Below are 20,012 nucleotides of genomic sequence, written 5' to 3' on the forward strand. Positions count from 1 at the left end.
CTTGATCTAGTTTATATCCCTTTTAAACCTTTCAGAAGTTTTTGGCGAAACAATTGCTTGTTTGGATTTTATTTTTGTCATATCTATTCCCATATTCAATTCATAGCCTAAACATCTGTTTGATATTACGAATTGCAACAAAAATTAACTTTCCTCACGTGAATTCTCATTGACCCTGGCTTTTACATCTTTGGATTATTAGCAATGCTCGCTGCAGTGAGAGATATATATGGTCATAGTGTTTTAGTATCAAAGAATCATCATAATTTTATGCCGATATCATCTCCTGAATTTTGACGTATGAATTCATAAACACCTTGACTGAGTTTAAATAAGGCTGCAAAATATTTAAAACTGTTTCTTACAATTGACCTCTTCAACCACAGAGTGTTGGATTCATAAGTTCGTCACATCTCCTACCATTTAAAACCTTTGCCTCTTCTTCCGTACACTAGCTTCGAAGTGTTCAATACATTACTTCGGGTCGGGTTTCTTTTTCTCCCTTTGGATCTATTCCTCCTTTCTCTCGCTTGAATCGCTCTCCTTTACCTTTTTTGGTACGCAGAGCTATCTGAATGTATTGTATGTATCCTCCCACCATGACAGTGTCTGCTGACAGTTCGCCGATGTGCATCATTCACTGTAAGAAAAACGTGTGCGAATCCCTCTCGCTTATCGTGTGTAAGGTACGCTCAAAATATCCATTACCTCACATAAATTGTATTAAGATTATACGCAACTTTGTCATGGTGCCCCTCTATTCGGTTTCTACATTCCTAATTCGAACCTGCTTCAAAAAAGGCAAACACAGTTTCATCTACATCATCTAAAGTGATGGAGATCGTGCCTATATATGTTTTTTTAAGATCGTTAACTCCGTGAAAATCCACTATTGAGTCACTTTAAGTTCAAACCAGCGTTGTCTTTATGGTCAGTCACCGTAATAGATAGAATTTTGCTTTTTGGAACGCATAGAATGTATTTTAGTGAATAAAATAGTGTTAAATGGTCTGATATTACCAGTTTTTGATTAATTATTTGAATATCGCTTGTTTCTATAACATAATTTGCAGATCCAAAAATAATTAGGCAGACGTGGTGCATTGGGGATTAACGACCATACCGACTCTATTTACAGTTACAACTTCTTTTTTGATAAAACAACTTTTCAAATGAATCCTCATGTTGCCTTTAGAGATAAACCCTTTACCGCAAATCGGACAGCTGCACGATTTTTCTCCCGTGTGAGTTTTAAGATGGTAACGGTAAGGAGCACCTTGAGCGAACTCCTTACCACAATACATACAAATGTAGGGTTTCTCCCCTGTATGCACCCTCATATGCGAAGTCATGAGATCTTTGGTAATGAATTTTCTAGAACAGATAGGACAAGGAAAAGGTTTGTCTCCCGTATGGGTACGCAAGTGTTGTCTAAGTTTGCTTTTACACGAAAGACTTTTACCGCAAACGTCACATATAACTGTATAATCTACTCCCAATTCTCTATGTTGACTAGAATAATGCATTTTTAAACCGCTTTTATACAGATAAGATTTGAGACAAATTTTGCATTGATGTTTTAATAAAGGTCCGTCCGAAGCGATTTCCATGTGGATGTTCGCCATGTGCGTCGTTAAACCCCATTCGGAGTTTAACTGTTTACCGCATATTTTGCAATCAAAATCTTTCTCCCAGCTATGAGAGTGATTCAGTGCTGTAGATTCTCTTTTATAGATTCTATTGCATATCTCGCATTTGAATCTTTTATGAGATAGTACGTGTTTTTCGAATGATTTCTTTTTTAAAACTTTTTTGTTGCAAATGTGGCAAGAGTAGAAACCGTTGCTTTCGTGAGTTTTGGAATGGAAAGCGAAATCTAATAGGTTTTCGAATGTTTTCTCACATAATGGACATGTTCTTGGTTCTTCGTTATCAAATAAGTTTTGAATTTTATTTTCTTTTTCTTTGGTTACTTTTATTCTTCCATTGTCTGTATTCAATTGTTGTATTTTTGATTTGGAATTTCGATTACATATCCTATTCGATTTTTTCGTTTTTGTATATTTTCTTCTAGTCTTTTTGTACCTAAAATGTGATTTAATTAATACGAAAACAAACAATAAAAAAACGAAATTTATTATGAAAAAGCTCGAAAAAGACAGTTGGTTATATACAAGACAATTTTGAATCAATCTGAAAATTTAACTCTCCATATTTCTTTCACAACATAGTTCCGTAGCTTCACACACTTTTGTTGTGATCGCTGCAAGTTGCAGCTCGTTTAGGTGCCTTCGGGTTACAAAGACAACGGTGGAGTGAACACTCTCGCAAGATTGGGATCAGCAAATCCTCCAGTGAGTTCAGAATTAATTCTCTCTGTAGCCAAAAGTGCTGCTAATACATTACAAGAGTCTGCTTGCACCAGGCATGAGACAAGTTAAGGTACGCATAGATGGGGCTTCCGTTTCTCTTATCGAACAATTGCTCTACTTATACAGGTACGAAATTCGAGTTTTGACTGGCATTTTAGAAGAACTTTGTCATTTAATACCGCATCTCCTCATTATGGATATCATGGACGTCCCGGAGTACCGCTGGTGTGTGGAAGAGTAAGAAGTTGCATACCATGTCATCTATGTATACCCAACATTCACACTTGGGAAAGCCTCAGAGTTTGTCAAAGTGCCTGTTCGGCTGCAAAAAGGATACCGATCTTTGGTAATTTTACGTGAAGCACGATAAACATTTTGTGACACAATTCATCATTTCCACATTATTTTACCATAGAGAAAATAGTAAAGAGAGAAAGCGAGGTATGGGTCCGAACGGGTGGCAGAGAGAGAAATAACATCGATATACCCTTCTCTATTTCAATCTACTGTATTCTGTTTGGAACGAAATGACATCGAAGTTTTAAGTGGTAGGAATTGCAAAAGAGGAGAATGGCGAGTAGAAGGAGATAGAGAGTGGTAAATCGATGTTCTTTCTCTCTCGTCTAATAGTACAATACAATTTATATGTCACTCACTGTATCTGCAATATTTTCTCTAAGGTTTCTTCATAGTTAAAAGTATAAAAATTAATTCTTAGGCGAAAAGTCATATTTTGACATCCTTGACGAACGTCACGTATATATCAAGTTCAAATAGAAATAAAAAACAAATTTCTCAATAAATTATTTATTTACAATAATCTTACAAACTTTTAAATTTGTACAAAAAGTTACATTTGTACAAAAATCTAATGGGAATCACAAAACTATTGAACTGTCTGAAAATGGTTCCTCTGATATCAGATAATAATTCACATCCTTTAATATAATCGTTTGATTTCCAATAAAATACGAGACTTTCTGTTTTTTACAATAATTATTGTCGGTTATTAATTTCTTGTGCATACAAATGTCTTCATATATCTCAAAAATTAAAAAACCAAAGGATTCAAATGACGAGTCACCGCATGCTTTGAGGATTCGATTCCACGTCTAATCGATCTATGAAGAAACTGATAATAATTCCCTTCATCAAGAAAAAATGTGATTAGGCGTTACCTATATAAAAAACATCTTTGATTTAACATTAACTGAAGAAATTATGAATATAATTTACAAAATAAATTCCAAACAAACATCAATTACTGATGTTTAAAGTATGCGTCTCTGGGAACATGTGTATTCTTGTCAATTATGACAATTCTTCAAGTAAATAACGCCTATACCAGTTTCTGCTATAGCTATATGTTCATGCGCAGCCCATCGCGTACAACTTAACTATGACCATGGGAACATATGTATTATATCAAACAGTAAAGCTGTTTCCTAAGCATTTAACTCTAAATTAATTACTTAGAGCTCATATGGACATGTACGGTTGCCGTGTCCCTCATCGACTTCCATGTTGGGTATCATATTGATAATCATTGCTTTACTTACTGCTACGCGGATAAGCTGAGTTTTCTGGAATCTTTGACGCAGATTTTTTAGCCACGATCTTGTGGGCCGGCCTATATTTCCCGTGCTAATTATTTTGCCTTGAACTACCAAGTGAAGAAAATCTTTACTGGGTTCACTGGGCGCAAACAATGAAGTTATTTTGACATGTACTACACCGGAGTGCACACAATGAACAAAGTGATCACGAAGAAAGTCTGGATAACTTTTTTTCAAAGAGCACACCACCTTTTATATTTTTTACATAGAATCATCAAGCCTACTTATGAATAATTGGGAAAGCGATAGGAAATCGGAAACGTGGAGTCTAGATCTCTTTCTATTCTATTAACTGGACCCAAAAAATCCTTTCATCAAGCAAAGAAGAGCTAAAGATAGTTATTGGTATGGTTATTGGATACTATCCGGTAAATTAACACCTTGAAAACATCAAAGACAATTCTTGTTATTTCTGAAAGGAAATCAATGAGTATTGCATCTTGATGTGTCACACAGATATTTCAGTATACGTGTTTTTGACACAAACTCACCTGGTTTGAGTTATAAGAAGTAGAATTAAGAGAGACCAACGATAGATTAGAGCAATTGGAGAGAAATCTGAAGAAACAAAAGCTAACCATCAAGGGAATTTTTATATAATCAAAAGACAACAATACACTTGGAGAAGAAATGGGAAAATTCATAAACAAAGTTATTGGTTTGGGAATTGAGGCAAAAATAAACAGTAAAGAAACCGTTTGCATGACCGATCAAAACTGTAAGTTTAATGTATTAAATATTATAAAGTGTTGAATCCTTGATATACATATATATGTGTACGTGTATGTAAATTAATCCCTGATAGAGGCACAGCATGTTTTCGTGTGAATTTTAAGATTACTATTAGAAATAAAAGCTTTACCACAAATAGTACAATTATACCTACGATCTCCTGTGTGAATTTTAATATGATACCTATAAGGCGCAGATTGACCGAACCTTTTACCGCAGAAAGAGCAAACGTACGGTTTTTCACCAGTATGCACCCGCATATGCGAAGTTAATAAACACTTGGTAGCAAAATGTCTAACGCATATTGAACAAGGGAAAGGTTTTTGTCCGGTATGTGTGCGCATGTGTCGCGTAAGTCTAGTTCTATTCGATATTCTTTTACCACAAACTTCACAAATCACCGTTAAATCGACACCCATTTCTCGGTGCATACTGGAATAATGTCTTCGTAAACCCGTTTCCGATTCGTAATGTTTTTTACAGAGAGGACAGTCGAATTTGACTAGAGGTTTCCCGGTTATAATTTCATGATGAATCGTATTTAAATGCGTATCTAAACTTTTCGAATTCGCTAAATGTTTACCGCAAATTTCGCATTGGTACATTTTCTCGCCGGTGTGACTGTAGGAATGTTTTAATGCCGCACGGGCTTTCCGGAATATTTTGTTACAAACTTGACATTTGTAACCCGCGTGACCGTTGATGTGTCTTCTTATTCGGAATTTGGTGGCTACGGAAAATCCGCATAGATGGCAGCTGTGTATCTTAGACTCGCTGTGATTTTTGGAATGGAGAGCTAGTTCTAAATGACTATTGAATGCTTTTTTACACGTTGGGCATAACAGTGGTTTATCTAGTTTTAATAAGTCGATTAATTTCATCATTTTTTCGTCTATTTCTGGTTCTGGAACTGTGATTGGAGTTTTTTTCTTAAATTTTTTGTTGTTCAACCTAAAAAATAATGAGTGTTATTCACGAAAGGAGACGGATGAAAAATCAATACTTACTAAGCTAAATCACTGATACTTATGTGTTACAGTGTCGATAGCCATCATTTTGAATATCTAATTAATTTAATATTAATGAAAATTAATTATCATAGTTTTGCATTTGCTTTTGACGTGAAAAAAATACACATTGAGTTTCATGTTTACATTAATTTGAGCTGAATTCATCCAGTAACGAACTCGTCCAGTAATATATACCAAGAAGCTTGTCCTGTTCTAATATATTATCGACTATTCGCGGATGCGCAAGGTCTTTTTTTTGTTTTTTCGTTCTACTTGCTTTCTTGTGAATGTTTTCAAAAAAACAATTTCTAAGAAAGTCTTTTTCTTTGTTTACAGTAATCTATAGATCTCAAGTAACCATAAGTTTTAATATATGAAGCAACCGTAAATCAATTAAGTATTCGATTGCATAAGGACAGTGACAAGTGAATGCAAAAGTTGACTAAAGACTTTATTCAAATAAATTAGATGTTAAGTTTGTACATAAACATTAGTGAATAGTTAAGCGTGTAAGTGTTAATAGTTACTAGTTGGTGTATAAATAAATTACGCGATTAAGATACACCGTTAGTTTGAATTCATATTACCAGTTTTGTGATTGAATATTGTTTATATAAATAAGTAGAAAATTACAATAGAGAATTCGAAAAAAAACCATCAATGTTACTTGATAGGTAGATAGGTCATTTATTTTTGAAGTTAGATGTCGAAAATATACATTCTTATACGGAATAAATTGTCTTTTTGATTGGGCGGAGCTTATATAATAAATTATGTTATTTTTTGTTGTGGAGGCCCTTTTTTTTTAATTAATGGCATCATATTATCTTTCCCCTTATATTATCTAAATTGGAATCTCTAATAGTCGTTTTTAATTTCGACTGTTACATTATGACGTTTACTTGGTACCATACAACCATCAGTATTAGATATAGTAAAGAAAATCACGAATATTACTTACAAAATATTATTTATTTATACATTTGAATAAATATACAATTGAAATATACAAACGAAATGAATCCATTTCTTATATTCATCAAGAATTTCACGTAAACACACAATATTTGATAGACAGTTCAAATTTGCTATTCATTTTATTTTAGTAGTATCAAGTACAAGTATGTATCTTTACTTAAAAATTCATGGGCCTGAATATTAGCAGTGTCTGAATAAGATATATGCTAGGATCACTGCTAATTAAACCTGATGCAGGCTATACGAAGAAACGCGAGTGACTCGTCTAATTGTCACTTCATTTCTTGTCGGTTTATCTTAAGCAACTCGAAGGAGGCGAGGCAGTCAACCATATTCTTCAGCTCGCTCAATTTTTTGCTAACTTCTGCATAGTAAAGACGCGTGAAATTTTGTATCATACTGAAGCAGAGTAATGATTTGTTCATTACTAGAATTTTACCAAATTGAAATCCAAAAAATCCTTACCACAAGGATAAAAACAAAGAGATTACTCCGTGAAATAAATATATATCCTATTGTGGTGTATTGAAGTCATCCATCGTTTTGATTTCCTTTTCTTTACTAAGTTGGAATTTCTGAAATCGTTGGTGATGTTCATACTGAACACAGTGTTATACTACCACTCCACCAATACTCATAATTATCTTCAGAGACTGAAGGAGAAGTGTCAGTATCTGAAGACGATAACTTGGTTATTGGTATGTGCGTCAGGCAGTGTAATAGTAAATGTTGGTGTATTGGTAAGTGTTAAAATTCCTGCTAATTATAAAGTTAACGCAGAAAAAGTGGCACCATTCATCAAATTATATTTGAAAGCATCCGTAGTTTCGGGCTCTTTTGTACAGACTAATGGTAGAGGAGCTTCCGGATCATTCCTTTTGGCATCGGCTACTTCGACAAGAGAAATTTCCGTCAAAACTCGCGGCGGCGTAACTAAATCCAAAAAAAAAATAGTAACCACCGCAAAACAAAACTTCATTATTGGAGGAAATAAATCGAAAAGTATCAAGAAATCTAGTACCACTTCAACAACAATACCTGTTACCGAAGAAATAGTATCCAGAGCCACTAAAAGAATCGATAAAAAAACTTCGTTGAAAGGACGGGTGGCATCCAATACAGCTAGCGCCGTTTCATCCGAAATTAAAACAAAGAAACCTACTAAAGCAAAAAATCCAATAAAGGTAGTTTCTAGTGTAAACAGAAGGTTCATTTTTTCATATTTTTTTTTTTTAGTTAGGTGATATAAACGCCGGGAGACGACGCTTGAATTCGATTACCAAGAAATGGTTTCCATCATTTTTTTTGTTATTTCAGTTTAAGGTGACAAATTGTCACAATACGGGTTGTTAGCTTCGAGGAGGTCTAAAACTTGATATCTGTGGGGCAGTTGATTATTTCGTTAAGGTTTCGGAGGTGACTAGAAAATCTAAGACACCTCGATTTTGATATTCGATTGATCACAATTTTTCATATGAATTTTCATATTACTCAACGAAATAAAACCTTTTTTACATATGAGACAAATGTGAGATCGTTCTCCGGTGTGAGTTTTGATGTGGTATCTATAAGGAGCCAGCTGCGCAAATTTTTTTCCACAAAATGAACAAGTAAAAGGTTTTTCGCCCGTATGGATGCGCTCGTGTATTTTCAATTCCTGTTTTTTGGAAAAACCTTTATTACAAACTTGACACACATGTGGTTTATAACCGGTATGGACTCTTAGATGATATTTCAATTTGTTTCTGGTAGCGATCGTTTTTCCACAAATGTCACAAACAACTGAGTAATCATAACCGAGTTCTTTATGACTCGATGAATAATGTCGTACTAATCCCGAGTGACTTTCATAATGTTTATTACAAACTTTACAGTCGTACTTTTGTAGAGGTTTGCCTGTGATTATTTCATAGTGAGTATTTCGTCGGTGAGCGGTTAAACTCTTGGTATAAGGAAAATGTTTCCCGCATATTTCGCATTGGAAGGGCTTTTCGCCTGTATGGAAATATTTGTGTTCCATGGCATCTTTACTTTGCTTGAACGTTTTTGTACAAATAGGACATTTATATTTATTAATACCTTCGTGTTCTCGCATATGCAGATCAAAGGGAGTTTTAGAAATGTTTGAATAATCGCATATATGGCAAGAATATGTACCATCTTTACTATGTTCTTTGGAATGGAATGCAAAATCTAAGTTATTTTTAAATTCTCTTAGACAGAATTTACATATTAAAGGTTCATCTAAATCTAATGGTTTGGCTAATAGCATAGGATCTTTGGTATAAACTGCTCTGGTTTTTTTTTCGCGTGGTTTGACATCTCCGTTTTCTTTGAGTTTATTTTTTTCGTATTTCCGTTTTTTTCTAACACTGAAACAAACTTTTAATTAATATTTGATATTACAATAGGTATGATTTACAACTTACTACCCATCAAACGTATATAAGAAACAAAAAAACACTTTACTATCAAAAATTATTATTACAAACAAAAAACTCTATTATATACAGTTTTTATCAAAGATTTCGACTACTCACTACAGAATTTTCATGATTTTGACAAAATAATTATGTTCTTTGCGGTAATCGATTTATTGTCTTCAAAAAAAAATTGGTAGTCTCAAATTGGGAAAAGAATAAAAAAATAGTAATTGATCTATGTAAATTTTAAATTGATCCAATTATTTGATTGATTTTTTAATTCATAAACGAAAACGGAACTTTTCTCTTTGAATTAAAGTGATTCCAGATGATTGAAAACGAACGCGTTCGTTACGTTGGCCACTGGAACTAAAGTATAATCGCTGCAAATGACCATTAATATAAAAATAAACCAATGGTAAACTTTATCAGATGTATTCCCGGCTTTAGACGATATAATACAAACGAGGATACTAAATTTTTTCGAATAATACCTTTTCTTGAGACTTTTTTATCTGATTTTCGTATACAAAAAACTGTCACAAGTAATTTTAAAAACATTGAATTCGTCACATATATCAAACATGAATGTATAACACCAAGTTGTTATCCTCTTTACCTATGTTAGATGTATTTTTATGAGGCGGTTAGAGATCTATTGTAGTTTTATGAATCTAGATCGGATCCACCAGCTTTTATCTTACAATGTCTATTAGTTTAGAGACTGAATATTTATTATAGTTCTTTAGAACTGTCTTTCGCAGTTTCTTATTCTGATCCGCAGAATCTACGATGTGAAAAACATGAATTCTAGATACCTATTGAGCTCACAATACTCTGTTGACAGACACAACAGTTTTGACCGTTTTTCTGTCTATTGTTTCGCTTTGACCTAGTGAGTTATTTCAGCATAGTCTATAATTATACTCTGCATATTTCTTGGTGGTAAAGCAGAAGCATTCCGATCCAATGAATGGCATTGACGCAGCTTATTTGGCCATTTCGTTGTTATTATGACCTTCTAGCCCCGATACCCAGGCCACCGTGACTTTATTGCGATTACACAGCGTATTTAGAGCACACCACCCTATATCAGATTAGAGATAACGTCTACAGGATGGAACGCCTTCGGCGCTGCTGTTTGCATGTTGCAATTAAATGATTTGTTCTTTTCTACCTTTCGGTTTCTTTCACAAACTAGTAGATTATCGTTATTTCTACTTAAAATATTGTGTCTAAATTACAAATTCTTCTCTTGATATCGTTACTCATCTTCACGAGTTTTGTTTCATATTTTGTTTACAAAAACTGATGAGCCCGCAAAAGACTGGAAAAGTGAGTTAATGACACATTTTGAATTCCATACAATTATTTACCTGTTGTAGATTTAAATAAAACAAACCATTTTCTTTGAATCTCATATATTACAATTTCAGGTGATATTTTCAGATTTATGGCAATTCTTTACGTGAAGTTTTAAATTTCCCGCGGAAATATATCCCTTCCCGCATATTATACAGCTAAAAGGTTTCTCGCCGGTATGTAACTTCAAATGATAATTAAAAGAGGAACTATGAGCAAATCTCTTTTCGCAATATCTACACGTATATCGTTTTTCTCCAGTATGCACGGATCGGTGCTGTTTCAAATCAAACGGGCGGGAAAAGCTTTTAGAACATAATTCGCAAGGATGGGGTTTGTCGGCAGTGTGAGTCGGCATGTGTTTGTTTAATTGCGCTTTGCTCGAAAAATTCATACCGCAAATTTCGCAAAGAGCCGGCATCGATTTACAAAATTCTTTATGATGACGGAAATTGTGATGGGATAAACCAGCGTGATTACTGTAATGTTTGTTACATAAACTGCAATCGAACTTTTCTTGTTTTCTGCCAGTAATAATTTCGTAATGTATTTTACTTCTGTGGTTTTTCGCCGAAGCTGAGGTGGAAAATGTTTTTCCGCAAATATCACACTCGAACGGTTTTTTGTTTTCGTGGATATATTGATGTTCGTAAGCTATTTTTAGGGTAGGGAATTGTCTTTCGCATAAAGGGCATTGGTACTTTCTTATACCTTCGTGATCCCTTATATGTTTCTCAAGCATTGACTTCTTCTGGTGTTGAAACTCTTCACAGATATGACACTGATATAAATCTTTTTTACTGTGCATGATGGAATGGAATCCAAAATCTATATTATTCGTATATGTCTTATGGCAGATTTTGCACGTCAGTGGAACTTCTAATTCAGCAGGTTTCACTATGTACTGATCATGATCTTGTTGTGGGATTTTGGCTAGGATCCCTCTCATACCATTTCTTCGTGATTCTACTTTTATACGAGCTTTCACTCTAGCTTGTTTTGGGAAAACACTAAAACAAATTTAATTAGATTGACATTCTAAAACAATAAATAAACCTCCCCGACTTTTCTTATTGTTGATATTTGATTTCCAGAATTTCCAGCAGACTAAACAATATACTGCTGCTAATAAAGAAAGAGCCAAGTACTAAACTCACCCTATTTTTAAATTGTTCTATTAGATTGTTCTTCCCAGCGACTATAATTTGTTGAATCAGTAAATTTGTACTTTGTACTAAACAAGACCCGGTCCTAATCAGCTGCTCTCCAACTCGGGTGTCTTCTGGGTAATACTAATCTCTGAACGCGATGTCGCGTTGTTAATCCGTTGCAGGTCTTCTTAACCTTATTCTTTTGCCGAGGGTTTAATCACTTTTACTAAGCTCTTCTCGGTACATTTTGCAATTTCCTGGCTGAGGTTTTATGCAGTTTTCTATCATAAAAATCGTTTTCGTACTGCAGTTGTGGCCTTACGACGGAATTGACCAGAACGTCTTGAAAATGCCTTGGTATCTTCATACTACTTTAACAATCGACTTACTGATCATTGAAGAGCTTTACAATATGCATATTTCAGACTTGATTTTATCTTTCAAGACATTGTAATTTAGATAAACTGTTAATTTCGTGCTAAGCTCTAATCGTATTACTAAAAGATATAGCGTTCAAAATTATAAAAAAAAATATCAGAGTAAATGTGATTGCAAAACCTAAGCTCAGATATTCTCAAAACCAAAAAAGTGTTAATAATAATAAGAAGGCATTTACAATAAATAGGATCTTTTTCCGTAAAACATTGTGCTACGTGTCCACATTTGGAGTACAGGAAGTACAAGGGATATATAATACTGCTTGTAAGGATCATAAATTTTGGCTGTTTCTCGTTATATTTGTTGACGACTTATTATCTTATTATCTTATTATCTTTTTTTTGTTGACCTTTTTGTAGTCTCGTTAGAATTACGACTGCATCTCTGGTCTATATGGTGTCCCTCTTGTTTATTATAAGGGACACGATGGATTCTAACCCCCAATCTAAAATAAACAGCTTAGCCGGAGCAGACTTTTCCGGAGAATACTTCATAATAAGCAGATTTTTCTAATTTGGGGAACATACTACCGATCCAAAATCTTTTTGGTGATGGAATGTGTTCGGGCGATACTTACTTGACGCATAAAAGCGATAACAACCAAACTGGTATGCTTTAGGTTTGTGCTGCAGTGCAAAAAGTTTCACATGAACTACAAGGTCCAGGCTTCATCCATTTTATTACTCCAAATGAGTATGTGAGAATAGAATTGGAATATCTGGACACGTTGATGATATTCAAGCTGCACTTTTTACTACTATTACTACACTAAGACACAATTACACTAATTGGTGCACGTTTCGTTAACTAAATTATCGTTTTCAGAGATAGGTTATTCAAAAACAAAATTTTTTATTAGTTTTATTCTGTTTTTATACTTCCGTCTTGATAATTGTTTTTATGTTTGTGTGGTTGATTGATGGGTTTGATGTTAAACACAAAAAATATTATACAGCGTGTCTTATGAAATTTGTACAGGACAATTTCTCGAAAACTGTTCGCATGACATCGAGAATATCATAAATCGATGTTTTCTGGTGGATCGTGCATACAGAGCAAAATATTGAATGAACATGGAATGTTTAGCTATGCCAAAGTAACTGATACTTATACACGTTGCATCTGTAAGTTCCTCTTTACTATCTAATTTTTTTGAGCAATAATCACGCCAACTTCAGCTTGTTATGAACCCAGAGCAATTACACTGATAACAATAAAAAAGAAAGAAATAAAAAACAAAAAAACGAAATTTTTATCTCCAAATTTAACTTATTCATATATATAATTCATTTCATCATTACATAGCTTTATTAATATTGATAGAGCGTGGCAAGATTTCAGATGAATCCGCAAATTTCCATCGGAAATATATTTTTTCCCACAAATTGGACAATTCTTATCTTTTTCTCCGGTATGTATCTTCATGTGGTATCGATGCGCGGAGTCGTGAGCAAATTTTTTCCCGCAATACAAGCAAGTATACCGTTTTTCCCCTGTATGAATCCGCTCATGTATATTTTTGGTACTGTTTACGGCGAAAGTTTTATCACAAAATCTGCAAGAATACGGTCTATCACCTGTAAGGGTGCGCATATGTCGTAACATATCGCTGTGACTTCCGAATTGCGCACCGCAATATTCGCAAAGAATATTATAGCGATGCTGGTTATGCGATTTGAATTTATGTTTGTTTAATTGAGCCGTACTAGTGATAGTTTCTTCACAAATTATACATCTGAAGGTATTCAATGAGTCATTGAGAATATGAGGGTGATTTTTTCTTTTATGGGTGATTACGGACGCGGAATGGTGGAATCCTCTTCCGCATATATCGCAATGGAAAGGTGTTTGGCCATTGTGCAAATATTGATGTTCATAAGCGACGACTAGTCGTGCAAATTGTTTTTCGCATATGGGACATTTATACATTTTTTTACCTTCGTGATCTCGTACGTGAAGCTCTAAATTAGTTTTATTATTAATTTGGTAGTCGCATATATGACATGTGTACATTTTATTCTTATCATGTTCACATGAATGTAAGGCAAAGTCTACGTTGTTTTTGAAATATTTATCACAGTTTTCACATTTTAAGGGAATGTCTAATTTGGCAGGTTTCACAAAATATTTTCCTGTATTGTCCAACTTTTTGCTAGAAAAGTAGTTTTCTCTTTTTTTCTTTTGGCATGTCCTAAAACATCTTAGATTACAAATATAATTTTATTTAAAATATATTATTAAAAATTAAATCTTTATGATTACGGAGTTTTAAACATATCTATTACTACTCTAAATTAGTATTCCCAATAAATATTCTTTCTGTAGATAAAGTATTTATACGAGGGTGGTTCAAATATAAACCGGAATTTTTGAATCGTAGTGCGAAAAATTTAGTGTTGCAAAAACGGCAGCACTGGATGTTAGATTAGTCAGCTACGAAATGTAAAGAACAGGCGAAACCTCGCTTTTTAGTATACCTACTTACAGCACAAAGTCGCGATATTGCTAAAGGTCAACGCCAGACCGTATACAGCTCGGCCTATGATAAAAAAGTTGAACGAATTAGGTTAGGAAACACTGGATCACCCTCTTTATAGTGCCGATTTGTGGCCATGCGTCTATTATTTATTTGTTGTGTTGAAAGAGGCACTTGGCGAACTGCGATTCGAGAGCAATGGGGTGGTAGAATACCTCGTGCGCGAATAGTTTCGTGATAAGCAGATTTTCTCGAAAAATATATCCGAAAGCTTCAAGAGAGGTGGCAAAAGAATATAGAGAGTGATTAAGACTATCTAGAGGAACTAGAAACAATTTTAGCTCTGTAATTTAATCGTAAAATTGCTGTAGCAAAATTCCGGTCTATATTTGAATCACCCTCGTAGTTTATTTTTTTTTTTTGATGACAAACGTAGAAAAAAAGTAATGATTACATAATTTCAGAATGATCAAATCCAAAACTTATCGTAATTAATATTACAAAGATTTATAAATAAGTACGTTGTTCTGTTACTTTTTGTAAAACTTTTCCTACTGTTTCCAGAATCATCAGATCAAGTTTTCAAAAATTACCTTCCTTTTAAGTGACAAGTCTTATAGTTTCATGTCACATAAACTTTTTTCTCCATACCTTTCTATCTTTTATTTGTTCTTTTATCCTCTTTGTTTCAGCTGTATCTTTCATTCATTCTTTCATTACAATTTTTATCTATTGTTTTAGATTCGAATGTTTTTTTTGGTATTCTGTTTTTTGGGTATCCGGCACATGAGTTCAAACAAGACATAGTCAGATGGGGACGTAAACGTAGAAGAGCTTGGAATGAACACGTGGACAAAATGACCAGAGAAAGAGTAGCAAAGATCGCACGAGACGGTAAACCAGGGACACGACGACCTTTAGGAAGACTTCCAAAAAGATGGGTGGATTCATGGACATCAACATCTCAAGGATGACAAGTTGGGAACTACAGGCATAAGGCCTATAATATGTTAAAGAAGAAGAGTCCATATCATCTCAATTCTGCTTCATATATCTTATCTCTAAGTAATTTCCGCTCCAGTATTCCTCTATATCTTTAATTTATTATTCATTTTCAGTTTTATTTTCTTGGATTGCAATTTACGGGCTAATTGATTTTCATTCAATGTCCATGTCTCTGTAAAACAAGGTACACTTTTTTCACCGTTTTCCTTTATTTTGTGCTCAAGTTTTCATTTATTATTGGGATATTCATATCTTATCAGTTTGTTTTTCTAGTATTTGAATATTATGTATCTTATCTTCTCTTGCATTTTTAATGTCTTAGTTTTATTTGTAATCAATTCTAGATTCATTTTATTCATTCCTGTATTTAATATTTCGAGAATATTAAGTAAATCTTAGTCCCTATGTTGAATGTTTTCATCTGACTCATTTCTTTGTTTTATCTATAACCATTGAGAAAAGAAGTGGGCTTAGTACACATCTTTGTTTAACATCTATATTTGTGGTAAATTCTCTCGATTCTTATTCGCTTTTACCATTTATATTCTCTAATTTGGTCAAAGGCATTCTCCAAATATATGAAGCATAAGTAATTTTTCTTTATTTATGAATGTCTCACTAATTCTAAATAGTAAGTCGTTTGTGCTTCTTCCACTGCCAATACCACATCATGAATTTTCTAGAGTGACTTCGACATTATTTCTTATTTTTTTCTCTACTACTCTAATCATTATTTTTGCTATGCTAGTTATTGTTATACCTCGGTAGTATTTATAATTTCTTTGGCCGCTACTTTTATTACGCAGAAAAGAAGAAGAGGAAGACAAAAAGAAGATTTATTAAAGTAGCTATGAGATATAACAACTATTTTAACAGTAATTTTAAGAAACGGTTGCTTGAAGCATTACACCAGCTATGAAAAAAATATTTCCACACGTTTTGTCACTTACTTAGTTTTTAATTTTTGTAATTTGCGACATAGTTGTTTCTTCATTAATAAAAAATACGAGGTTACCGTTATATTTCAAATTGAATGATACTCAATTATACAAGAATGTCATCTGATAACAAAAAATAAAGGATAGCTATCTGAGGACTTCTCATAAAACGTCAGTTAGATTGGATAATTTTATTGATGATTCTGCATTATTAAACAAAATAATTCTAATCATAGTACAAACATAATTACTGTTCAAGGAATCAATCTCCTATGCAAACTAAAATATCAGGTAGTAAGTATGAAATTACAAATAAGTCAACTAGGTATTATAAATAAAAATTATCTGTTTCGTTTCGTTTTCGTAGAGTAAAGTAATTGATAGAATTGGTGGAAAAGAAAGCGAATTTCATTCGAAAATTCAAGCAAAACTAATGTTCGTTTATGTAACAATCATCTGTAAATAATTTTAATGTTTATCAACAATGTTCGACAATTCGACAATTGTACATTTTGACTGATTCCGTTTATTCAGTTTTTACACACATACATTGCATGTTCATTTGCGATTTGAAACGGTACTTAGATCACTTTTGATATCCTCAGATTTCAAATTATAGTTTTACTTTAGTTTCTTTGTAATATGAGGACAATCTTTTTATGAAGTTAAATGTAAAGTAAACTAAGAGACATTCATAAGCATAAAAATGCATTTAGTGAGTTTTAACCGACGATATTTTAACTTTGCTGGTATAAAAGCCATGCTGGTTCTTTTACCACGAATAATTTTTTTATGAAATGTAAAATGAAGTTTTTCTTCTTTTGTTTAAAACACACCCAACAAAAATCGTTCTCTTATTCTTTTAATCATTAAATCGTTGTGTCAATTATTTTTAATACTAAAAAATACCTAATATTACTGTTATCATCCACGTATTGACAACATTGTAAGAAACTTTAATAGCTTTGTTCTTGGTAGGTATCCTGAACTTCTAACTTATGAGTTTTTATACATACTTGATAAGATTCACTTAAAAAAAGTAACAACACAAAGTCCGAATTATAAACCATTATCAACAATAAATTACCTTGCGATACCAAATATCATAGTGCTTATTCTATTTAATTATTGTTGTTCAAAATACGTTTATTTTAAGTAAATGTTTCGAGTTTAAAAAAGATCTAAGGTGTTCGAAGTGACTTAAAATTCAAATCAAAATTGTATCCCGAGGTTACGAATTCACTCAACACAAACAATAGAGAAAAGAATGTAATAAATTCTGTCTCAACTTCAATGCCATTCAAAAAGTTTTTTTTTATTATTCATCTGATGTGTGATTGAATGATTGAGAGAAAATATCGATATAATACGAATTTTTTAATGTTTATTTGTATAAAGCTCGGACATTTGTCTACGTTTACATAAATATTTACAGATCAATGACGCCCGTATACAAATCAATTTTTAGATTGACGTTGTTATCGTTCGATCTTTTCAACATTTTTAGTTCACATCCCTTTACGTGGTTTTTCCAGGAACTTTTAGCAATAAAAGACTTACTGCAATATCGGCATATGTGTGGTCTTAAGCCGATATGGTTTTTTATGTGATATCTGTAAGGTGAATGTTGTTTGAAAGCTTTACCACAAAATTTGCATTCGTATGGTTTTTCGCCGGTGTGCGTTCTCATATGTATTTTCAATTGAACATCTCTTACGAACGATTTACTACAAATCAAACATCTAAATATATTTCCCGAATGAGCTTTTTGATGCGATTTCAATTTTTCTCTACAAGAAAGTATTTTACCACATATATCACAAATAACAGAAGGATCCACGCTTTTGTGTTTAAGATGTATATGACGGTATAAACCGGATGGAAATTTATAGGTTATGTTGCATTCTTTACACTCGAACGATTTGGATTTATTATGGAGTCCTCGTATATGTGATGAGAGATGTTTTTGGAATTGGAAATGTTTGCCGCATATTTCGCATTGATAAGGACTACCACTAATATGACAGTTCTCGTGGTCTCTTAGTTCGCTTTTACCATTAAAATACTCCTCACAAATTTGGCATTTATATCTTAGACAACCATCGTGGGTTCGGATGTGAGTTTCGATTGTGTATTTAGTTTTTAAAGTAGTATTACATAAATGACAAAAAAAGGTACCATCTTTGCGATGATTAACAGAATGAAAGGCGAAAGCTAAATTAGTTTTGAAGGTTTCTTGACAGTGTTCACATTTGATAGGTTCGTCAAGAAGCGGTGGTTCGTTTGTTTCTTTCCTAGGATTTTTTGCTAACCTGTAACAATTTTGTCGAATTTCGGATTTATTCTTATTAATTGTTCGCTTTAGTTTCAATTTTTTAAGTTTTTGTTTCCTGAAACGCAAAAAAAGATTAAAATTCATAGTCCAAGATATTGACAGAATCGCTCAAGATAGTAGCCTGCCAGATATTTTGATAAATTTCTTGTGTGTAATGGCAGTTCCAATCCAAATAAAGCTATACAGTGTGTTCATAAAATAACAGACGCTCGTGATTATTACAATTTCTGTTTAGAAAATGAAAGTCAATAATAGTATATTACACACCGAGGTGAGAAGAATTATGTATTTTAGTTAATTGTTGGTTTTTATTGTTTGCCATTAAATATTATAATGTTTGTCAACATCTTATATTTAAAAAAATATTTACCTAGAATAGATGAGAATAATTTTAACGATCACAATATTTTAAAGGGCCGGAAATGAGGGCGGGTTGTAGAGGTGTGTAATATGACACTTTCTAACCTTCAATGACGTTAATAATGACAGCATTATATATATGGTTGTAAATAAAAGTTTTTCATATAATACAGACAGACTTAATGTGATAGACGCCAAATTGTGCCACTTTAAGGTTTTTTGTTTAATATAGACATTGTATTCAGTGGAATAAATATTGTTCACCAAGATAGTTTGAAAAAAGTATATTCACCTTATTTGTACCCATAAGGCTAGAAATAATTTAAGCAATAATTGTTGGAACGAAACAATTCTTTTAATTCTGTGAAGTAGTAAATAATAATTCTTAATGTGAACGTTTCGAAATTTATTCTTTTAAAAAAATATTTGATAAAGTAGAAACATAGAAATTAGTTCTAGGATAAAAAAAGATTTTATTGGAAATCAATGATACCAACAAAGGCCTCTTGGTTAACCCTACACTAATTTTCTATCAGTTCTCATTTTTTTGCCTTGGAAGTACTTTTTGTTTGTTACTTTCTTGTTTCTATTATCACTTTCTATTGTATTCCACAGCATATAAAAATCTTTATTAACTTCTTGGGCAGTCGAATTATTCCACAAATATTTTTAGCAAAAGCTTCAAATTCGGAAGTTTTAAAATTCTGTGAATATCGCAATAGAATATTCGCGTTTTCTTTTTTATTTCCATTGTTTACTTCATCTTCTTTGGCGGCATCAACGAATTTCCGTGATTTTTATTCGATTTCATGACTT

The 20,012-nt window shown here is 32.9% G+C and overlaps 2 protein-coding genes across 2 annotated transcripts; both read right to left on the reverse strand.

Annotated features, from left to right (window-relative positions):
- Positions 1–1,085: 1,085 nt before the first annotated feature.
- Positions 1,086–5,604, reverse strand: LOC130441706 (zinc finger protein 721-like). The gene is made up of 2 exons (XM_056775488.1): positions 4,871–5,604; positions 1,086–2,085 (listed from the first exon to the last, which is right to left on the reverse strand). Exons 1-2 carry the CDS (start codon positions 5,602–5,604, stop codon positions 1,086–1,088), a joined length of 1,734 nt encoding a protein of 577 aa, XP_056631466.1.
- Positions 5,605–7,471: 1,867 nt separating this feature from the next.
- On the reverse strand, positions 7,472–20,007 carry LOC130441707 (zinc finger protein 728-like). The gene is made up of 6 exons (XM_056775490.1): positions 19,955–20,007; positions 17,935–18,891; positions 13,566–14,273; positions 10,650–11,503; positions 8,224–9,090; positions 7,472–7,641 (listed from the first exon to the last, which is right to left on the reverse strand). The coding sequence occupies exons 1-6, from the start codon at positions 20,005–20,007 to the stop codon at positions 7,472–7,474; spliced, it is 3,609 nt and encodes a 1,202-aa protein (XP_056631468.1).
- Between the last annotated feature and the right edge of the window lie 5 nt (positions 20,008–20,012).

Source organism: Diorhabda sublineata, chromosome 3 (assembly GCF_026230105.1).
Source record: "Diorhabda sublineata isolate icDioSubl1.1 chromosome 3, icDioSubl1.1, whole genome shotgun sequence".
NCBI classification, from domain to species: domain Eukaryota; kingdom Metazoa; phylum Arthropoda; class Insecta; order Coleoptera; family Chrysomelidae; genus Diorhabda; species Diorhabda sublineata.

Bases quoted from the DNA above. Each gene is read 5' to 3' on its own strand.
- LOC130441706 (XM_056775488.1), bottom strand. From the start codon at position 5,604: ATGATGAAATTAATCGACTTATTAAAACTAGATAAACCACTGTTATGC. The intron at 2,086-4,870 runs GTATAATTGTAC...ATCACATTTTAG, and splicing joins ATTCACACAGGAGATCGTAG to GTACAAAAAGACTAGAAGAA.
- LOC130441707 (XM_056775490.1), bottom strand. From the start codon at position 20,007: ATGAAATCGAATAAAAATCACGGAAATTCGTTGATGCCGCCAAAGAAG. The intron at 18,892-19,954 runs GTAAACAATGGA...TTTGCGTTTCAG, and splicing joins ATGCCGCCAAAGAAGATGAA to GAAACAAAAACTTAAAAAAT. The intron at 9,091-10,649 runs GTATAATATGCG...ATTAATTAAAAG, and splicing joins CGGCGAGAAACCTTTTAGCT to TTTGTTTCAGTGTTAGAAAA.